Raw genomic sequence first — 22489 nt, forward strand, 5'->3', positions numbered from 1 at the left:
AAAGGATTAAAATGCTTTAAAAAGCATTACACTTAAAAAAAAGCTTTATGCTTAAAATGCTGGGAGATAAGAAAAATACTTCTGATATTAGAACAAATGTCAACATGAAAGGTTTATAATAATATTCTGTGGATGCACAGGGACTGTTTCTTACTAGGTATTCTTTCTTTCTCTTGAGTCTCTGTAGAAGTCTTTTTTTTTTTTTTTGTAGATAAAACATTACCCAGAGTATCATTTCTGGGTTTTAAATGTTTTGCTGCATAATTCTGTCTTTGCTTAATTATCCATGAAATTTTTGGGGCATTGGGGAGAAAGGTAATATACCTATGGTAAAGAAGGAGAGGACTGAATATGTAACACTGACTTACATAATGTTGCTCTGTACAACATTATGAAATAATTAATTTTGCAAAGTAACTGTTACAACAGATAACTGTTGTAGAAAATACTGAAGTCCTTTTCTGTTTTTCTTCAAAGGAGGAAAAGCTTGTTTTGTAAAAATATAAATAATCATACATAAAAAATTTTGCATCAGTGTCTGGATTGCATTTATTATTGGTGTTACTTCTGTGTATTTCCCACCATGCTACTATATGAATACAGGTTTTATGAACAGTTTCTTCTTATATGAGTAACACTGCTAAAAGCATGCATGTTGTAAGCTGTATGGGTGTGTTAGAATTTTTATTGAAGTGGCTCTTACCTTCATTCTTTGCTATTGTGCTATTGAACACAAATCTGTGTAGGTGTATCAAGGCGTGAAGAAGCATGGCTTTTTGCAGCCACACATGTTGGCAGAGCAGGAGGTAGTTATCACCACATATGATGTCCTCCGCACTGAACTGAACTATGTAGATATACCCCACAGTAACAGTGAAGATGGGCGCCGTTTCCGCAACCAGAAGCGGTACATGGCCATTCCCAGCCCCTTGGTAGCAGTGGAGTGGTGGAGGATCTGCCTTGATGAAGCACAAATGGTTGAATGCACTACTGCAAAGGTATGACGTTCCTGGTCATGAATTTATTTAACTTGAAAAGGTTTTGACAAGCTTATTGTAAATAATACAATAAACTTCCCTCTCCCCTTCTTAACGTTCATTGCACTCAGGTAATTTGTCCTTGCAGCTTGTTCTTTATAAGTGAATTTTTTGTTGGAGTTATTTACTAGTAAGTGGTTCTTCTCTTGGGATTTTGGCAGACTCTGAAGTATACCCACCTCAAAAAATACTTAGCGTAATCTATACCGACAGTTCAAAAAACTAGGTCATCACGTTGTATATGGTGTTTGATAATTTCAGACAAGACACTGGCCTATTCGGTGACGTGATTCAGAGGCATAGATACATCCTTTGAGTTAGAAGCTAAAATGGTCAACAGTCTGTCTGCAAACTCTAGGGCTGTAGTCTGCAGAGGGTGATTAATTAGTATTTGTCCAGTCTTTTTGCCCAAGACAGGAAGACAAAAATGCTACTTACATAATGAATTATGGGCTTTAATTGTTTGTTTTGGTTTTTTTTTCCCCCACATACTGTTTCTTTTGCTGTTTGTCGTCTTTGAACCTGTATGTGGTGGGTTGACCTTGGCTGAATACCAGGTGCCTCCCAAGCCACTCTTATCACTCTCCTCCTCAGCAGAACAATAGGGGAGAAAATAAGATGGAAAAAAAAAACCCCACCTTACGGGTCAAGATGAAGGCAGTTTAATGAAGCAATAGTAAAGGTCACGCTTGTGGAAGTGAAGAAAACCAGAAAATTTATTCTCTACTTCCCATCAGCAGGTGATGTTCGGCCACTTTCTGGGAAGCAAGACTTCATTATGTGTAGTGGCTGCTCCAGAAGGCAAACGTTGTAAATAATGATTGCCCCTCCCCTTCCTCCTCCTTTCTTCTGGCTTTTATATCTGAGCAGACGTCGTATGCTGTGGAATATCCTGTTGGTCACTTCGGGTCAGCTGTCCTGGCTGTGTCCCCTTCCAAGATTTTACGCACCCCCAGCCTGCTGGGGGCTGGTGGGGGATGTTGGAGAGGCAGCCTGGATGCTGTGCGAGCGCTGCTCAGCAGCAGTCAAACCACTGGTGTGGTATCACCAACTTTCTAGCTACCAGTGCAAGCACAGCACTGTGAGGGCTGCCGTGGGGCTCAGCCAGACCCAATACACCTTAATTGCACTTAATTATTTGGAAGTGGATATGACTTTTACCAGCTTTCAGTTACCCTCAAAAAAGCTCAGTACAGTAATTTTATACACATTTTTATAATATATTGTATCAATGCTGCTTACAGGTCTGCTAATATCACATACTGAAAAAATGTTCAGACCTTTTAAAAATAAGGTCCACATCTTTACAGACTGTGTTCCACTCCGTTCTTCCTTTCCAACTGTTGGTTCTATCTTCTTTTGCTAGGCTGCTGAAATGGCACTCCGCTTAAGTGGAATCAATCGCTGGTGTGTCAGTGGCACTCCTGTGCAGCGAGGATTAGAAGGTGAGATTTTATGTAGCAGTGTCTTCTGTGGGTTTTTCTTGTGCTGATAATTAGGTGTAGTGGTTTGAAGCAGTTAAAATGTCTGCTATTTTTTCTCTGAATTCTTTAGATGCTCTGACTTGGGAAGCAATAATCTTTAAGAATGTAATAAAACCATCAATAAATAAATGTATCAGTACAAAAATTGCAGAGCTGAAATCTTTTTATCTCCCTGAATTAGCAAATACTTTGAGGAGAAAAGCTGTATGGTGGAACAGCTGACTCAAGGCTGTTCTCCAATTTTCACTTAGTAAAGTGGGTAAATATTAACCCTTCCTTATTGCAGCTAAAGATGGTCTGCACTGCTTACAGAACCCTTCTGTCCAATACAGCAAGCAAAGCTGTATTTGCTTTTTGCATAGCCCCGTATGAACTACTGTGGGCATCAGCTGCCATGAATATAAATTCTAAAAATTGTACTAAAGCTTTATGAAACTGTCTTAAGTCCTTATGTAAGGACTTAATGAATTGAGATGAGTGGCGTAGGGAGCTGTATGTTAGCAGGTGTCATTTATCTTGTCTTTTTTGTGAGGTACTCAAGTTTCTGTAGACAGGCTTCATACAGAGATAGAAAAAAGAAAGGAAACAGAGTAACTTCTTTATCTCCCTGTGTTCTTTGGATTTAGAAATATGTGGTGCACATTGAGGCAATTTGAAGGTGGATAAATCGGTGTAAGCATTTGTGTGCATTTGTGAAGTATTGTTCAGATACCAAGCTATTATAAAAGTCAATATTGTAGATTAATTCATTATGGAATTATGGATTAAATTTATAAATACACACAGTAGTTGTGAGAATACATAGTTAATAAAGCAAACACTATAGAAGTGATTCATTTGACTGTCATGATTAACTTGTTCAAGTCCTTATGTATGATAGTGTTGATTTATACATATCTGAAATGTTACGTTGTCCATAATACGTGTTGGCCAGGTGCTCAGGCTATATTGAGGCAGCCCCCATCACAGAGGGGAGAAAACTGCTGACTGATTTCAGTTTGTGCCCCAGTGTTGTAATTAAATGGGATAGAATGTCTGGGTAAAAATTGCTTCCTGCATAGAAATAATTCTTAGAATTTTTCTTCCCCTGGTCTGTGATGTATTTGGTGAATGTCTCGCATTTCTCATCTTTTCCAGTAAGATTTAGATATGAGCTTAAAGTCAGTATGTCCTTAAATTTTGTCCCCCAGAATGATGGGTTTCTGAACCATCTCTCAATTAGTAAGAAAACAATAAAAGTGTGTTTTGTTAATGTCTTATGCCTTAGTAGAAAAGTGAATGTCTTCTCAATTGCAGCCCTTTCTAGGATTGTGGGCAACAGACAGTTGGTGCACAGCAGGCTGTGAAGTAATGATACTGAGCAGTATTGCTTTAGAAAAACCTGGCAAATCCAGTTAACCATATGCAATCATGTAATTTCTACCTCTCACCTCTGCTCTGAATAGGTTTACGTTCATTGCTCTTGAAAACTTGAAAAGAGGGAAGTGTCTCACAAATAGTTATAGTCCAGAAAGTTCTATGAAAATCAACAACTAGCTAAAGGAGAGAACCTCAGTCGTCCTCCACTTGGTCAAATTACCTATTTTGGTGAGGGAATGACTGGAAAACAAGTGGAAAGATGACAGCCAGGATGTAGTTGCTTTATGTCTGGTAACCTTTGTATGAAATGTAATTTTTTTGGAGGCATATTGTGAAGTATTAGAGCACAAACACTGTACTAAAACACTTTCTTTTCTTGGCAGATCTGTACGGATTAGTCCTTTTTCTTGGAGTTGATCCTTACTGGGTCAAACATTGGTGGGACCAGCTTTTATATCGACCTTATTGTAGGAAAAATCCCCGGCCTCTCTACAGTCTAATTGCCAAAATAATGTGGAGATCAGCAAAGAAGGATGTGATTGACCAAGTAAATAAGAGTTTTGGCTTTTAAAATTCCTGAACAACATTTATCAATACCTTTATTTGCAAATTACTTTTCTTTTTTAATTGCAGATTCAAATCCCTCCTCAGACAGAAAATGTACACTGGCTTCACTTTTCTCCTGTGGAGAGACACTTCTATCATCGCCAGCACGAGGTGTGCTGCCAGGATGCATTGGCAAAACTCAGGAAGATTTCAGACTGGACTCTTAAGCTTAGTAGCCTAGATAGAAGGACTGTGACTTCTATTCTGTACCCTTTGCTGCGGCTGAGGCAGGCCTGCTGTCATCCACAAGCTGTTCGGGGAGAGTTCTTGCCATTACAGAAAAGGTGAATTTCTGTCACTTCTTAAATGGCTGGCTTTATCCAAAGCAAAAACTCTGATTGTCTCCAGCAGTGCAAGATCCTGTACAGTTCTCAAACAAGCTTAATTTTAAGCTTATTTAGTTAAATATGCAGCTATGGCACACCAAGGTATCTGACCTCTGAAGCTGAGTAGGATGCAGTAGGGTAGTTAATGTAGTTCTTGTGTAAAAGACTATGATACTGGGAGGCAGTTGTTAGTGCAGTAACATTTTAACCTTACGATGCTGATGGATACTGATGGTGTTGCAGGTGACAGAGTTTGAAACAAACCAGATTCTTTTTCAGTTTTAAATAAGCCCACTGATTTTTTATTCATCTTAGAAAACTCATGTTTATAAATGAGAACAAAAACCAAAATGAACCAACAGAATGGTATAATTCTTTAATTCAAAGAAAATGTTGTTAATCTAAGGTTGCAGAATTGGTAAAGATAGATCCAACATTGAAAGCTGTTTAAATCCTTCGTTCTTTTTTTTCCTCCTTTGTGTGCTTTCAAGATCATCTTCAAGTGCCCTGCAGATACCAGTTTGGTCTTAGCCTTTGTTAGACCAACAGCATGTTGCTAGCACTCTTTGTGAAATATAGCTACTATTACTTTTTCAGTCATTTAGAGGGGCGTTGTGAAAGAACAGGCTGTTTTCATTCCAGGCTCTCAAAGTACTGTCTGTGTTGTTTCTGTTTGAAGCTACAGGTAGGGAAAAAATTAACACTGCCAGTGTTATTTCTGCTGTGCCCTGTTCTTGTTCATCCATTCTATTCAGTCTTTTTCTATCCTTTTATGAAGTTTTGTGCCTACTCCTTCCCCTTTCTCACACAGGGCACCTACATTGCCTAAGCAGCTGTAACGGACGTTGCACCTACTTTAGCAAGTACCAGTAGTAGGCGCTATGCTATAGCACTTTCTGTCCAACAGTCTGCTAGTGTGGAAGCAAGGACTCAGACGTGGGAGAAATCAATATTCCCACCAGCCTATACAAGATTATTTGCATTAAAATGAGCCTGTGGAGTACAAATGAAACATCTAAACGGAGCTGAGTATGCTGGGGACAGCTTAGTAGTGTGTTGGCTTTGGTGGAATGGTTGCGGACTAGCAATGAAAATTTTTCTTAAAATTTTATGTACAAAGAAAATTTGTTTCCCAGCACTGTTTACATATCTTTTTTGTGAACCAAGCTTGACAGCAGCAGTGGACGTTCCTAGAACAGAAGATTTGGCTCCTGGCCCTGGCTTTGATTATATTTAGGAGAATAATGAAGAAATTCAGTGCTAGGAGTTTTGATGAATAAGAGAAATCTACTGAAACAAGCAAGTTGATGCTGGAGCATATGGATAAGAGAAACTGGCCTGAAACAAGAAAGCTGAGTTTGAAGCATGTTGCATGTTAGATGACATTTTTTCCCACTTGTGTAGCGAAGGCAGTAAATGAGAGCATCTACTCAGCAAAAATATAGCCCTCAAAAGGGAGTTTTCTAGGCTCCTCTAGTTAAACTGAGTAAAAAACGTTTGGTTTTGTCTCATTTGGTAGTCTCAGGCTATGTATCAAGTTGCATACTCTTTATGTACATCATTTTGCTTTTACAATTTTTCTTGAAACTGCTGATGGTTTTGAAAATGAAAGGTAAGTAGTAATAGCAGAATTATCAGAGTATGAACAGCAGGTGCTATGTGTATATGCCAATACCCCTCCAGAATTCAGCTAATTACAAAGTCATTTTATTGATCTAAAGCCTACTGTGGTGTAAACTCGGGGGCAAATGGAACAGTGTTGCAAGGCAGGTAAACTAAAGGCTTAGTCAAGAATACCCTTCCAGCATATCTTGGGACCAAACTGCACAGGAGTTACATCACCTCTTACCCTACTCCATCTACAGCACTATACACCAAATAGTAGATGCTTCTCCTGAAGGTCAGTGAGGCTGAGGAGCAGAGTTTCAGGGAGCACGGGGTGATGTCTGTTCTCACAGAAACAACTGGTCACAGAAGCAGCCTCAGGTCAGCTGTTGTAGACTGTTGCAGTTTACTCTCCTATCTGTTCACATCAGTCTTGCTGCCTGGATTCTTTGTCCCTTGGCCTTACTCCAAGCTGTTCTTCATGCTTCTTTCTTTCTTCGTTTTCATCTCTGTTCTTCCTCTTACCTGTCAATTTCCTGTATTTTTATGTTAAGCTAATTCTCTCCGGACTAAATTCTTCTCATGAATTACAAATATTACAAACAAAAGTAGACAAGGAAGTTTGAACGATAATTGCTAATCTTTACTACTCTCATTTCACATAATTTTCTGTTTACCTTGACACCTCATGTGTTTTGCATGTTTAAATTGGTAGAAGAGGGGAGAAACACAGTCTCATAGCTGTTTTCATTTGAACAGCTTCTAGCAAAATTAGGTCTATTTTTGCTTGTTTCCAGGAACGATTTATTTTGCCTTGTGAAGGAATATTTTACCCAGTTCTAATTTTCCTTTTGCTTCTTATTTCTTGCTTTTAGGAGCTGTCAACCCCTTGACATAATCAAGTTAGGGTAAAGCTCCAGCTGGAAGAAAAGCTGACTAGGTGTTTTTTTTAATAAGTAAATAAATCGCAAGTAAACATTTGCACAGTATGTTGCATGCAAGTAATAATCTTCTGTGCTGCACAGCATGACAGTTTTACCTCTCTAGTGTTGTGGTTTTGTTTCAAATTTGAGCCATTTGGTCTCCATTTCAGCACCATGACCATGGAGGAACTGTTAACATCTCTACAGAAGAAATGTCGAACAGAGTGCGAGGAAGCTCACCGACAACTGGTGTGTGCTCTAAATGGCTTAGCTGGCATCCATATCATTAAAGGTAAGATTGGGTGGCTGTAGCATATTCTTTACTCCTTTTAGTAGGCTAATAATGGTTTAGACAACACAATGTAAAAACAGTGGCTTTTTCTAATTGAGGGAGAAAGCCATAGTGAAATCCAGGGAAACTAGAGAGGCTTGTAACAGTATTTGTAACAAAAACCAACATTCATTCTAGATGATGGAAACAAGGTGTAGTTTGGTGTATCTTTGAGATGTCTCAGAGTATTTCTGGCTTTTATGTTTTATATTCTTTCTTGATTCTACAACCTGTGTACTGAGAGGATAAAAGAAGTAGTACTTGTGTAATTGTACTTAAGCTGCTTTTGTTTTATCAGTACTGCTTTCTGGGCTTCCTTTGTGCCCCCTGCCATGCAAACTGCTATCCTGACTGTGGAATCTCTTTGCTACTGCTTGCTATAGAGCTTTGTATGTATGTAGTTTGTCTGAGTTGAGGGGAAAAAAGCTTTGAATGGGAAACAAAACTAATTGTGTTAATCTCAAATGTCCCATTAAACAATATTAGAATAAACTAAAATAATTTAGTCATGAATGTGGAACAAATGCCTCTTTGCCAAGTAATAAGACTTTTAAAGTTGACAAACTGCTTGAGTTTTTCCAGCTCATGTTAAAGTCTTCCTTCAAAGAGGAGAACAAGCGAACTGCCTGTTCTGTTACTTTCAGAAAGACTACAGAGTCTGTAGTTAGTAGGTTTTTTTACTTTGTTTTGATTGCAGGATGGAGATCAAGTGTTCCAGGTAGAATCAAGTGCTTAAAAATTTAAATACTTCTAAATTACATTATTAGCCAAAGTAAAGTTTGGCCTTTTTTGAAAAGTAGGTTGATGAAAATTGCATCTGGTGAGAAATAAAAACAGGACCGAGGCAGAGTTCTGGTCTATAACACACACACACACCATGCCCCCCAGCATTACTGTTACTCAGTCGTCTTTATCAGCCAGGAGGAAGTGCATATTATATGGAAGTGACGCCATGAATTTATTGTTGGTACAGCTGAAATCTTAGAAGTCTAATTGTTATTAGTCCAACTCTAATTGCTCTGGGCAAAAAAAGAATAATCATCGCGCTTATTTCTACTGCTGGTCCTGCTTTTATGCTTACCTTTTTACTGCCCTTCTGGGTCCTGAGGTCAGTGGTTTCATACTGGGGGTGGCAATGCTATGGCTAGTTATCATTTGGAGTTCTTTGTCAGGAAGAGTAAGATGTTTCTGTTGATGGTTTCTTCTTTCTCACTCAAGGATCCAGTTGGGGTCATTTTTATGTTTGCTAGCACACTTTTACACCTTTCTCGTTCATCACTGGTCTGCAGTTCCACATTAACACCAAACTTCGTGTACATGATGCCTTTTATGAATGTTACATACTATTTCTTTGTTCTCTTTGTTGCCCCTAAAACCAGTTTTGTCCAGCTCTAGGTCTTCATTTCTTTGACTGTGGGTGAGTTACTAATAGCCATGGCTTCCTTATTCACTGCCGAGCCTGTGCACCATCTCTTAGCATCCCATGGCTGTACTCTACACTGCATCCTAATCTTTACTTTTCAAGTTCTCTGCTGTTGTTACTAGGCCTGTATTTCTCTACACTACATCGTTGTGTTAGTTGTAAATATCTCATTCTATGTGGAATAACTGCTTGTTACTGCTGTGTATATAAAGCTGTGATTGTACCACACAGAAAAAAGTTCAAAAAGAAAAAAAAGACAAAATTAGTCATAGACACCTAGCGAATTAAAGAAATTGCTGTCACAGCTCAGCCAAGGAAAAGGTCGAGGTGGGTCAAGAAGAGTTCAAAGGAGGCCTGACAAGCCTCAAGCTTGAGGCCATGCAAATTCAGCAAATTTCAGCACTTTTGGCCTGTTACTAGTAATAGCAACAGTATATTGCAGGACTACACTCTTACAACTGGCAACTGTTTCAATGTAAGAATAAACAATCTTGTTGAAATAGAGTTGTTACACTTACAGATAGGTAGGAAGATGATTTTTGTTTTACTGTTATTTGTTTTTATACTTTTCATGTCCCTGTACTTCTCCATGTTTTAAGAGTCTGCTAAGGCTCTTACTGACTTAAGTAAATTTCAATCGGTTGAGAAAAGAAAATAAAAATTGATTATTTTTTTGCTGCTTTTCCATACGCAAGTTCAATTTTATATTTCTTTTTTAATTTATATATATTTAATTTATAAATATATTTCCTGAGATGTGATTGTGATGTTAGCAGCTTACATCAGTAGTTATGCTCCCTGCATGTATTTAATCATTTCTGCATTTCTGAAGTATGACACAACTTTCATTGTTTTCACTGGAGGAGTGAATTTGCAGTGCAAATTTAGTAATGCACCACTGCAGTGAGTTGTAGATTATGGGGTTTTCAGACTTATGCAACTGTGAATACGTATTCTAGGATCAAGAATTCTACGGATTTTGCAGTCACAAAAGATAGTTAATTTGGAAACTGCTTTAGTATTTGTGAAATATAATACTCTGTCTTTTACCAGATTTTTGGGGTTTGGGGTTTTTTTTGATTTATTTTTTTTGGGGGGAGAGGGTGGAATGAATAAGGAAGGTTTGCTTGAAGACAAGCAAATACTATACAGCCTCTCTGAAAACATCTCTAGTATGTTACAAGTGACGGCCAGTTGTGACTGCTTGTATGTTTAAAAACCAACACAATATGTGTATGTTTTTGTTACTTTTTTCAATTCAGGAGAATATATATTGGCTGCAGAGCTGTGTATATTTACAAAACAACACAATATGTGTATGTTTTTGTTACTCTTTTTTTAATTCAGGAGAATATGCATTGGCTGCAGAGCTGTACAGAGAAGTTTTACGATCATCTGAAGAGCACAAAGAAAAGCTCAAAACAGATTCCTTGCAAGTGAGTGAGCATTCAAATGTAAAGAGATGTAGTTAAGAACTGGAATACTTTAGATTTAATTTACCAGGTCAGTCTTTTCTTCCTCCCATTGGTGTGCTGAATGACTCTTTCAGTCTGCTGTCGTTGTCATGATCTTTAGATAGGAGTCTGTCCAGTGATCTTCATGTTTCCTTTTTTCTTTTTTCTAAAGATACCGTGAGTCTTCACGGTATCCCAGAAGCAGTGTATGATCTCCACCTGCTGTTCTGCAATAAACTTAACAAGCTGAATTCCTAGACTTGTGTATGTAGCTGTGACTACTCACATTAATGGTACCATATTACATCCTGCAAATACAGGCTGCTGGGTTTTTGTTGAGAATGATATTAATGTGCTAAATGGTAGAGAATAATAACATTGTTGCACTGCAGATGATGTTCTCTGGAGGGGCGTCAAAGCGTGAAAAAGAATAAAAGTGAATTTTCTCTTCAGGCAATATATTAATACATTTTGAATACTGTATTAAAAATATGAATATATTTTCCTGGTAAAAAAGCAGTGGTTCTCTAAGTAACGTATTTTATGTCTTCAAGAAATGTCAGTTCTAAATTGACCAAAATTTTCTTAAGCATAACAAGATATTTAAAATGTTAATGACAGGTAAATAAGAAGTGTTCAATTATCTATTTCTTTACTTTGCTTGCTTCCATAAGTTACTGTTTGATGATCCTGCCTGTGGTCATCTCATGGCTCTGTTGTGTTCCTTTGATCTTCCTTTCTCCTTTGTGACTTCCCAGAGGCGTTTTTCACTTAGCATAGCCATATCAGCATAAACTTTTTAAGCTACTCATAACAAGATTAATTAAGCTGTTTTATTGGATTATGCAATCCAGTAAAGCTTTTTTTTCCTTCTGAAAAATGTACACTGGTTAATATAGCCTTTGTGTAATAAAACTCAGCTTCTGTTGAGTGCTTCCCAGTTGTGTAGGCTTAGCTCTTTATGATAATGGCAAACTACTGCTGGCCAGTGCTCTTCAGTGGCTGAGATAGTAATAGGGCAAAGGGGAACTGAATCCAGTAGGTGAGAACTGCACAAGTTCGCGATAGTTGAAGTTATTAGTATGAGTTTGTGGGAGATGAGCAGTCAGCGTAATATTAGGGGTCTGGTTTAGGATACGTAGGGTGAACCTAGGTAAAAGGAGTTGCCTTATATTAACAATCAAGTTTATTTTCCCTAAAAACAAACAGAAATGTCATGTTCTATTCAGTCACCTTTTATTTCAGAAAAATGAAAAACATGAAAAAAGATTGAAGCTTTTGGAAGCTGTTTTGTTTTTCTAATAGCTTATCTAAAGCAAAATAAAGTTAAATGAATTATAATACTCTGAAAGATATTTATAAAAGAATGGGCTCTGAGATAAATAATTCATTTTCCATACTGTCAAGGGCTGTTTTAATTAAGAGGGTGAGTATAGGACAGAATCTGATGACTTGGCATCAAAATTGCCTGCCAATTTGCTTTCGAGGTGTTGAAGGTCTTTTTAATGTTTCATTTCCAACCTCGAAGAATCTTCATTGCCTTTAGAAGATGCTTCTAGATTAACAAAGAAAAAATAAAATTAATTGTAAATGACTACTAACTTCTTGCTCTAAGCTTTCTTTGCTGTTAAAGCTTTTCCTGTCACAGATGTTGCAATGTATTTTTTCATGATTGCTGTTGACTTTCTGTATTTAGAGACTTCATTCTACACACAATTTGATGGAATTGTTGGCAAAGCACCCAGGAATTCCCCCAACTTTGCGTGACAGCCGACTTGCAGAAGAGGTAAATGTTCATTTATTATATATGAATAAATTTTGAAGAGGACCTCTTCAGTTTTTTATTTTTCAATATTTTCTGTAACAGAAGAATTAACATTAACTAGATTTCAAATAAGTGCAACTTAAAATGTAACTACGTACAGTTCCTTTCAGGTTAGTAAAATCAAGAGGTGTTTATTGTGTGAGGTGAGAGCAGAAATGTCCAGTAAAATGCTGCTGTTCCGAGTGCTTGGTAATCTCTGTTTTGTGAGCGTCTTTTATTGAGGTTTTAATAATTTTCATGTCTAAAATGTGCTTTTCCCCACCCCACAATGTTCTTGTGGAAATAACTTGCATAGATGTTACTGATAAAGAATACATCATCCAGAATTGAGTCCTTTATTTCCTCAGATTTTCTTTACTTTTCTCATTTTGACTGCAGACAGTCACAGTCTTCTCTAGGTGAAGTTTGTTTCTTGCATAGATGCCCTAATCATCTTCTCAGTCATGCCTTGAAGCTGGTTTTATACCTCTTTTTTTGGTCCTGTGTGTGGTACTGATAACATCTTCTTTGAATCCTTCTTGAGAAGGTCCTGATTTGCAGTGTTCTTTGTAGCCTAAAGTTTGCCAGTGGCATCTGCCCAGGTCCTCCCTGTATTATCTATATTGTATTCACATGCCCTACAGCAACTGGTTCACCCCATCACTCTTATACTGCCTAAACATATAGAAAGGTTGACAGTCTTTGGCCAGATGAGTGAGTCGCTGTGTGTTACTCTGTGTCCCTGTTTAACTATATCCTTAACCTTAACTGGGGAAATACCTGGTAAGATAGCTGGGATCACTGGTCCTCCTCACTGGTTACTCATAGTGGATATATGGACTACATTTGCAAAAGAACATTGTTACTGTGGCATCATTTAGGTTGGAAGGGACCTTGGGAGGTGTCTAGCTGTACCTCTCGCGCAGAGCAGGGTCAACACTGATTTCTGGCAAGATAACTCAGGGCTTTATCCAATTGGGCTGTTAAAACCTCCAAGGAAAGAGATTTCACAATGTATCTAAACAGCCTGTTCCAATACTTAATAATCCTCATATTGGGGGCAAAAAGTAATGACATAGAACCTCCCATTCCAATTTATAGCCATTGTCCCTTGTTCACTTGCCATCTACTTCAGTGGAGTGCCTGGCTCCCAGTTCTTGGTGATTCCCTTCTAGCTGCTGGAAGGGTGCTATTTTATATCCTCTAAGCCTCTCTTCTCCAAGCTGGACAAGCCCAGTTCTTTCAACATCTCCAGTTATATGGTGGTGTTCAGTATCTGTCTTATTATTTGAATATCTTGTGATATTTTATCATTTTTATGCAAATTCTATGCATAGGTAGTATTTACTCTCTTTTAATGAGACTTGTTCTTTAAAATATTTAAAGAAGTTTCTACCTGCTTTTATAGAAATACTGCCCATTTTTTCTATTGGCCTGCAGCTCTAGCAATTTTTTTATATCACCTTCTTCTGATATTGTAAAGAGGAGGACTGGAGAATTTGTATTTTGCTTACAAATAATGAAGCAGAGATTGTTTTTTGTAGCTATCTTTTGCCAGTAGCTCATCCAAATACCTGAGAGTCCTATACACTCCTGGTAAACTGAGCTTCATCTGTAACAATAATACTATAATTATTTTGATACTAGCAAACAAAAAGAAGACACTTAAACACATCCTAAGATGCACAGAATAAGAATACCCAGTGAAATCACAATGTAATGGTGAAAGATACATATGTGTGTACATGTTACTTGTAAGAAATGTAACTTGTTCATCAGTTGTTAAAATATCAAATAAACTGGTACTCACTGTATTGTGGAGACACCTGCATACCAAGAGGGGTTTTCACTGTCAGAAGTAATTTTTATGAAAAAATTGTGATCCACCTAAAAATAATGAAATATAAACCTTTCTTGGTTTTTTATGGGTAAGTTTTCTATGTAGGTAAGTTAAATTGTCCTGTTCTCATGTTGTTCTAGGGTCGTTTTATTGTTTGCCTGTTCAACACAATGTAATTTAATTTAATTTAATAACACAATTTTAATTTAATAACACAATTTTAATTTACAGGGAAGTAAGAATTAAGAATTAAATTCCAGTTCATTTTTGTAATGCAGCGTATCCTGTTGTGTTGTTTGGGCTTGTCCAAAAGCAAAATTGCATAGTTAGCATCTTTGTAGTCATTTCTCTTCTGAAATTCTTTTGTGGGCTTGCTAATAAATGCTAGATTCTAGAGGAAAAAAATGCTAGATACTACTTATAAATGAAAGGTAGAAGTAGGAAGCTTAAGATTTTAAAATTTTATGGTAGCTGGGAAGTTTTTATATTTTCAGTTATTCTTCATAGATATGATTTGTGCATAATTTAAGCTCTTATTTCCATACAGGCAGAACAGCTCCGACAGCATTATATGAGTAAATCCAATGCGGAAGTTGCAGAAGCCCATCAGGCCTTACAACCAGTTCTTCAGACCATTCGGGAGCTCCAGAGAAAGGCAAGTACCTCTTACATGTTTAGTGTCTGAATTATGAGATTTTTAAAAAAACATTAGCTTCATCTGGCTATCCAGTACTCCAGCTGTTTATTATCTGAGTTCTTTGAAGGCCTATTTTAAATGGGACTTTGGCAGTGTGTGCACACACGCACAGCTCCAAAACATATTCTGTGTTCCCCACATAGAGGCACACAGTCCTCAAAGAACAGATGACTAAAACCAGAAGTACATGGAGAGATGATTCAAGTAGTTTAACATCATGCTTGATTTTTGTTTTGACTGTGCTGCACTTGTAATTTAGGTAAATGTTACAGGTTTTGGCCTTGAACATTCCTGTGTTGTATCAGATGGCGTTTCAGTTACTTTCAAAGGAACTGTTCTTCGACATGCATTTAGTCATTGTGCTTCGGGTTTAATTGTGTTTAGTCAATATGACAATTCAGGTTTCATGGAAAGATGGAAACCGTTAATGAATTGATGAACACCTGAGTTGAAATGCTGCTTGTCATTTGCACAATAGGGGAGAAATAATAAAGAAATAGGGGGAAATGGCACATGAGGAAGTAAACTTCTGCATCTTCTTTCACATTAATTTCACAGAGAGCTTGCTTTCTCTGATTAAATGATCCTTTCATCTCTTTGAGAGAGAGAGAAAGAGGAAACTTTGAGATTACAGTATCTGTGTGGCTCTTCTGTGTAGATGGCCTCAGTGAATGTAACTACTGCAGCAATTTGAAGGTGTGGAAGTAGGTGGGTATGTAGAAAATTCCTTAATCATATTCACTTAAACAGGAAAGGGAATATTTTTTTAAACATACTCTCATATTCCACTTTCCATGGAATTTACCAGTCTGAGTGTGGCCTAAAGAGCACTGTTAAGCTTTTGCTGCAATGAGTAGATTGGTTGTTTGTTGAATGATCATGGAGAAATCTGTTTTTACATACAGATACATTCAGGTTCTCCTTGGTGGTTGGATGTCATCCAGACAGCAATACAGTATGCCATCGATGAGGAGCTTGTTCAACGTGTGCAAAATGAAATAACCATCAACTACAAACAGCAGACTAATAAACTCTCCATGGCAGAGAAGTAAGAGAATAGCTAAAATAAGCTAATTAATACAGTTGAATCTGCTCAAGTCCTCTTACCAGTTTGTGCTAACAATTGCAATTAAATAGCAGGCGTTTGCTTCAGAGCATCTGGGCTGCAATTAAGTTTCAAAAACAGTCCCCCAAAAAGCATAACTAGATAAAAGACTTAGAAAAGCAGGAGAATTACAGGTTTTTCCTAGACTAGCATTCTTTTAAATGTTCCTTTTTATTATCTACTGTGACTTTACAGTCTTCTGTACTCACGCAACTGCTGAGCAAGAAAGATTCAAAGCTTACTGCATTAAAATTGAGTAACCTCTAAAAAAACCTGAAGTGCTTAAATGGAAAGTAGACAATATGAGAAAGTCCTCGTGTAACAACATAAAATAGCATCACTTCTTTTCTAAGGGAAGAATTTTGGTCTGGTTTCATGTTAGAGACAAAACTACCGCTATTGTGTAGAATTACAGAGTAATGGATTGGAAGTGATATCTGGAGGTCACCTAGACCAACTCCCAGCTCAGAGATTCAGCCCAGTTAGGTTGCACAGGGAGATTTGTCCTGCTAAGTTTAGGATATCTCCAAGGAGGGAAATTTCATAGCTTCTATGTGAAACCTCTTTTGGTATTTGACCCATTGGTGGGGGAAAAAAATATAATTAAAATCCTTCTATCTAGTTAATATTTCCTGTGTTGCATCTTGTGTCTGTTTTCTGTTGTCCTTTCACCATACACCTCTGAGAAAAGTTTGGCTCAGTCTTCTCTGTACGTTCCAGTTAGGTGGATGTAGAAAGCAATAGTGTCTCCCATGAGCAATCTCATTTTAAGGCTGAATAAACCCTTTTCTCCCAGCCTTTTTTTGTATGTCCTGTGCTCCAGCTCTGTAAGTTCATACAGAAAAGGGAGACGTAGGACAGAGAATGCTCTCACAGTTTAACTTCAGGCAGTTTTCTCAGCTACATGAACAATCATTATGCTCTTAAATACGATCTTTCTGAATCTTGTTTTAGTTAAATACATATTTTTATTTATATATATAATATATAAGTACATGCATATACATATGTATATAAATACCTAATGTTGTTATAAAAATGTGTATATGTGTGTAAATTTAAATACTTAAAACTGCACAGGTGTTAGTTAAATATGTGAAGATACATCATCCACTATGACTACTCCGTTATCGTGATCACAAAAGGTGGCACAGTTCCTTGCCCTTGCTGGAAGTAAGCTTCATTTGCTTTTTGTACTTAACATAATTCTGTCGAATAATCTAAATAAAGATACAAAACTTTACCTCTTCTTTCTTCAAAACTCAGAATTATGGTGAGAAGGAAGAAGGAAGTTCTGTCTGTTCAAAGTGGATATTTGGGACACCCAGCTGGAAAGTAGCTTTGCGGAAAAGGAACCTGGGGGTTCTGGTGGGACACCAAGTTGACCAAGAGCCATCTATGTGCCTTTTGTGGCAAGGAGGGCTAATGGTATCCTGGACTGCATTAGACAAAATATTGCCAGCAGGTTGAGGGAGGTGATCTTTTCTGTCTGCTCAGTGCTGGTGAGGCAACACCTGGAGTACTCTTTGTCCAGTTCTGGGCTCTCCAGTATGAGAGAGATGGACATACTGGAGAGAGTCCAACAAAGGGCCAAGAACATGATGAAAAGGCTGGAGCATCTCTCACATGAGAAGCTTAGAGACTTGGGACTGTTCAGCAATTCAGGGGGGATCCCCTTAATATATATAAATACCTAAAGGTGAGGTGCAAAAAAGATGGAGCCAGGCTATTTTTTAGCGGTGCTCAGTGACAGCACAAGAGACAGTGGGCACAAACTGAAACACAGGAGGTTCCTCTGAAGATCAGGAAATGCTTTTTTTACTGTGGGAGTAACTGAACACTGGCACAGGCTACCCAGAGATGTGGTGGAGGCTCCTCTCCATCCTTGAAGATGCTCAAAAGCTGTCTGAGCATTGTCCTAGGCAACCAGCTCTAGCTGACCCTGCTTGAGGAAAGGGGTTGAGCAAGGAAGCCTCCAGAGTCCCCTTCCAGCCTCAACCAGTCTGTGAGTCTGGATATGAGTGTTTTATGGTTAAGTGTTATTTAAGAATGATAGCATCTCATTCTGGTTAAAATAAATTCGAGGAAAGGATTGTTCGCGTGTTCACACTGTGCTCATGTGCCTGTGTGTCTGTCTATATGATTGTCTGGGTCATACTGGGGAAAAAAATTCGAGGTTTTTTTTTTCTTACTAGGAAGTATGTTTTTAAATTGTTGCTGCTTACAGGTTATATAACTTTGGAAGAGCTATCTGCGACTCATATCACCTTTATAAAATAGGGATAAAACTTATTTTCTTTTTAATTCATCTTAGCATGTGCAATAAAACCTTAAAGAACAGTGTCTTGTGAAGTACTACTGGTCAGTGGTGGAAGTAACAAGTGCTAATCTCTGGTTGAGTATTAGAGATGGTTAATCCAGGGTGTAGTGTGGGAAATTTTTATAAATCTGGAATATTTGACAACTGATGATACTAACAACAGACTTGTGATTGCAATTTACATGTATTTTCAGGCTACCTGGTTAGGCAGACTTCTCTATTTTATTTTAAAATATATACTGCTTAAGTAGGTCATCTTAAATGCCAGACTTTCCTAGTGGTGTTAAACCTGTGCTTTTCTCTCCACACTTTATAAAAGGGATGTTTTGGATCAAACTTTCCATATGGGGTAGAACCATAGTCTTGTAATGCACTGTCCTGTCCATGGATGCCAGACCTTGCATAACTGGTGCATTCTCAGCAAGAGACCTCTGCTCACAAGAAGAACACAACAATACAGGAGGTGTTTAATTGGTGTTCATGTTCCCACTCCAATCAAGACAGACAGCTGAGTTTTAGGAAAATAGTTCAGTGTTACGTCCATTTAGTAATTTTAACTTTGAAAGCTAACTTGCAAAATGCAGTGTAATTTTGTGATGGGTGCACGTGTCTGCTGTGAATGGCACAGGTGCACTGAAAATCAGTTTGTTGGCCAACAGATGCAAATAAAACTAAGTATATGCAGTTGTTTACCTTTAGTAGATTTGCATTGTGGACCAGAATGTTGCAGGTTGGTGTTGCCTGCTAATATTCAGCTGCATCTCTCAAGTCATGGAAAGTGTCTTTCTGTTCTAGAAATACCAGGCATCATCTCAGGGGACACGATGGTATGATTTCTAACAGCATTACACGTAGCAGTAATAAGCATTTACTTATTATATGACCTTTGTATGTTGTCCTGGATTGCTATTTCTCTTATACTTCAAAATACTGAATTAAGTTTGAATTTGGTGTCTCGGTGTGCAATTAGTTCCCTTTTTCTTTAAATCAGATTCCGTGATTGCAGAGGCCTTCAATACCTGCTCACAACCCAGTTGGAAGAAGTGAAGAAGTTCCAGAAGATTGTAAGAGAAGCAGTGAAAAACTTAGAAGGCCCTCCCTCTAAGCAGGTTATTGAGGCTGCCACTATCTGCCATTTGCGACCTGTTAGACTTCCACTTAACAAGTATGTCTTGAAAATGGAAAATACACTTTAGAAGTGTTTCATTAAATTTTTCTTTCATTTTAAATAAGAGATTAAAGTCTTTATTCTGTATTCAGGATTTGTACGCACACAGATATTGCAGATCTATTTGTTAGAATCACGACCTTAATTTGGTTTTATTCTTACAAAATCTTTTCCTGTCATTACTGTATCAAGTATACATAGGACTGTTAAATTGTTCTTTTTTTAAGGACTTTTTGTGGTTTTATATATTGGAATAGGGAATTACAGGAATTACTTTGAAATTCCAAGTGTTTGCTTCATCAGAAATCAATCTTCTGTATTGCAGCTGTGTCTTTTGTAAGGCTGATGAGTTGTTCACAGAATATGAGTCGAAGCTCTTTTCTCATACGTAAGTTCATAGCTTTATAAACTTCTCACTATAAAAAAATGTGAAAGTTGGACTCTTTTGTATTTTCTCCTTTAAGTTTTCTGAAATAACTTTATGCACAAATTACAGCAACTTCTTGCTAGTGGCCTTGATGGCAATTTTACTACTCAAGTTTAATTTTTTATGTAAATTTCATCTGGAGAAGTTGTGCACAAGGAATGAATACATGCCACTTTTTCTCAAGCTCCTGTACTATAACCATACTTTTGAAATGAAGTGTTTAAGTGTTCAGAAAGTGTGTATAAATACAAGTATCCTAATTAAACGCATATTCCTGTTTGTGCAAATATTTATTTTCAGTCCAATTGCAAGTGGTATTATACCATACTCATTCATAGATTTATTGTTTTAATTCTGTATAATAGTAACAGAATTTAACTAAAGTTGTAATGTGACAGGAGATTTCAGACACGAAGGCAGCTGTGAGCTGAAAGAAGGGTTGCATCAGCACATGGTGTGAGAGAAGTATGCATAGTGGACATTACTGAGAGGCATAGATTACAGCCCTCTTCATGCTTTCTCTTTGAGTTTTATCTCTCATGTCCCTCACAATGTCAAAATTAGATTGAAAAATCTTGAGGTCGCTGAGAATACATTTTGAAAAGTCTTTACTAGTGGGATCTCTGTTACATAATGATGCTGGAATCATTAGGAAATGTTAGTGTGTTTCTGAATTAATATTATTTGTCAAGGAGTGAACTGGGAAGCTGTAGTGTTTTTAAATAGTGCAATACACAGCAAATTTTGCATTAGAGTTTAACTGCAACTCTTGCTGCTTTAAAAAGTCAATATTGCATTTTTTTAAATGAATGTGACATTAATCATTAATAACTACTGAAAGATAATTAAGATGTGTAAGCCTTTATTAATAGCTATAGATGATTTTGAGCTGACAAAATGGCCTGTACAGTGATTTCATTGCTGGTACTGAGGGCACTGTGTTTGAAGCAAGCTTTTGGGATATTGAGTAAGAAAACAGCTGTTTGTATTTGTTGGGTTTGCATTATCCTTTAACCAAATATTAGAAGGTGAATAAGTAGAAATGGATGTGGAAGTACAAAACCAGTGATAAGTATTGTATTGGGTTTGTTTTTAAGTGTGAAAGGCCAAATGGCAATATTTGAGGAGATGATAGAAGATGAAGAAGGGCTCGTTGATGACCGTTTGCCCACCACAAGTAGAGGTCTGTGGGCGACCAGTGAAACTGAACGTGCCTTGAAAGCTCTTCTCTCCTTTGCCAAAGCTCACCGAATGGATATCAAGCTAACTGAAGAAGGCAGCATATTTCTGGAACTGTATGAAGCGTGGAAAAAGGAATATAAGGTACAGTAAATGCGATGGTGATGGAACAGTCATGTAGTCCATTTAATGTAATATAAACAAATTTAGATTAAACATGAACAAATCTAAGCTGTATTCCTGAAATTAGGGTTTACCTACACAAAGCTTATTTGCAGTGCTTATTACAAGATTTGATTTTAAATGGTTTATATATGATTTAAGAGTTTCTAAAAGCTATACTGGCTACTAAGCATGTTAGTAAGCAATGTAGTTGCATCTATTAAGACAGTATACAGATAAAATTAAATGTATTAATCTGTTCAGTTAAATCGGAATATAGCAAAACTCAGCTAATAGAACATTGGTCCATTCTGTAATTCAGTTTACTTTCAGTCTTATGCTAGCTACAGACATCCTTTCATTATTGCTTTATTTCCTGGATCTTGTTTACTGCACAATGCAACCTGAAATTAGTCTTCTGTTTGGATCAGAGAACTGCAGGAGTATACTGTGAATTTCTTTATGCATCCGTGTGTGTGTGTGTGTTTCCTTGTAGTGAATATATACTGGTGATGGAGAAGAGGGAATACCTGTTGCACACATGGGTATCATCCTGTCTTACAGCTTAGGTGCCATCAAAAGTGTTTTCTCTTGAATGCTTCTCCTCATTAACACGGACCTCAGCTTCAGTAGAACACACTTGGTACACTAGTGCCAGGTTTGACTCTTCTGTATGGGTTGGGTTTCTTTGTGGTCTGACATCAGAGGAAATTCCTGTTCCTTGAAGGGTTATCGCCCTTGTGATCTTTCTCCTAGGCTTTCTGTTTCATAAGTCTAGGAAATTGTCACTCATTTTTTTTCAAAACTAGGAGGTTTTGAAAAAGGCAAGATAATTCTTGCAGAAGTATGCTATTGAAGAATTTAAACATTTGTTATTAGCTTTTGTCTATAGAAGAAGAGACTATAGAGTGATTTGCTTTATGTGTCTTTGACTAATGGAATTCTGTCTGTCTTTATTTTTCAGCAAACTTGGTTACTGATCACCTATTTTCCTCAAATTGGTAGCGCTACTTAAGAGTGAGACTTAATCCAGAGCTGCCTTAAAAAAAATTTAGCAGGTTACAGTGTAACATAGTGCAAAACCTTTTTAAACAAAATGACATCTCGATCAGTATTTAGTTATCTGATAGTTGAAGTTATTAAACCCTTAAAGTTGTGCTGCTGTCAGCAAAGTCAGGTCACTCACTTAGGGTACCAAAATGGTGATTGGAGAATAATAATGCTAGCTCTTCTTGTGCT

The 22489-nt window shown here is 37.4% G+C and overlaps 1 protein-coding gene across 3 annotated transcripts in view; it reads left to right on the plus strand.

The window, feature by feature from the left end:
- Window positions 1-22489, plus strand: part of SHPRH (SNF2 histone linker PHD RING helicase) — a 55096-nt gene that overhangs the window by 16276 nt on the left and 16331 nt on the right. For all 3 annotated transcript variants that reach the window (XR_005104797.1, XM_037391152.1, XM_037391151.1), the window contains exons 10-21: window positions 747-998; window positions 2404-2482; window positions 4264-4427; window positions 4514-4770; window positions 7511-7632; window positions 10442-10530; window positions 12245-12334; window positions 14740-14847; window positions 15795-15937; window positions 19306-19479; window positions 19808-19870; window positions 21007-21232. Coding sequence is in view for 2 of the 3 variants with exons in the window: in XM_037391152.1 (XP_037247049.1) it covers window positions 747-998; window positions 2404-2482; window positions 4264-4427; window positions 4514-4770; window positions 7511-7632; window positions 10442-10530; window positions 12245-12334; window positions 14740-14847; window positions 15795-15937; window positions 19306-19479; window positions 19808-19870; window positions 21007-21232 (1767 nt within the window). In the remaining variant the exon portion in view is untranslated. The remainder of the gene's footprint in view (window positions 1-746; window positions 999-2403; window positions 2483-4263; window positions 4428-4513; window positions 4771-7510; window positions 7633-10441; window positions 10531-12244; window positions 12335-14739; window positions 14848-15794; window positions 15938-19305; window positions 19480-19807; window positions 19871-21006; window positions 21233-22489) is intronic.

The sequence above is a fragment of the Falco rusticolus genome, chromosome 6 (genome assembly GCF_015220075.1).
Source record: "Falco rusticolus isolate bFalRus1 chromosome 6, bFalRus1.pri, whole genome shotgun sequence".
NCBI lineage: Eukaryota > Metazoa > Chordata > Aves > Falconiformes > Falconidae > Falco > Falco rusticolus.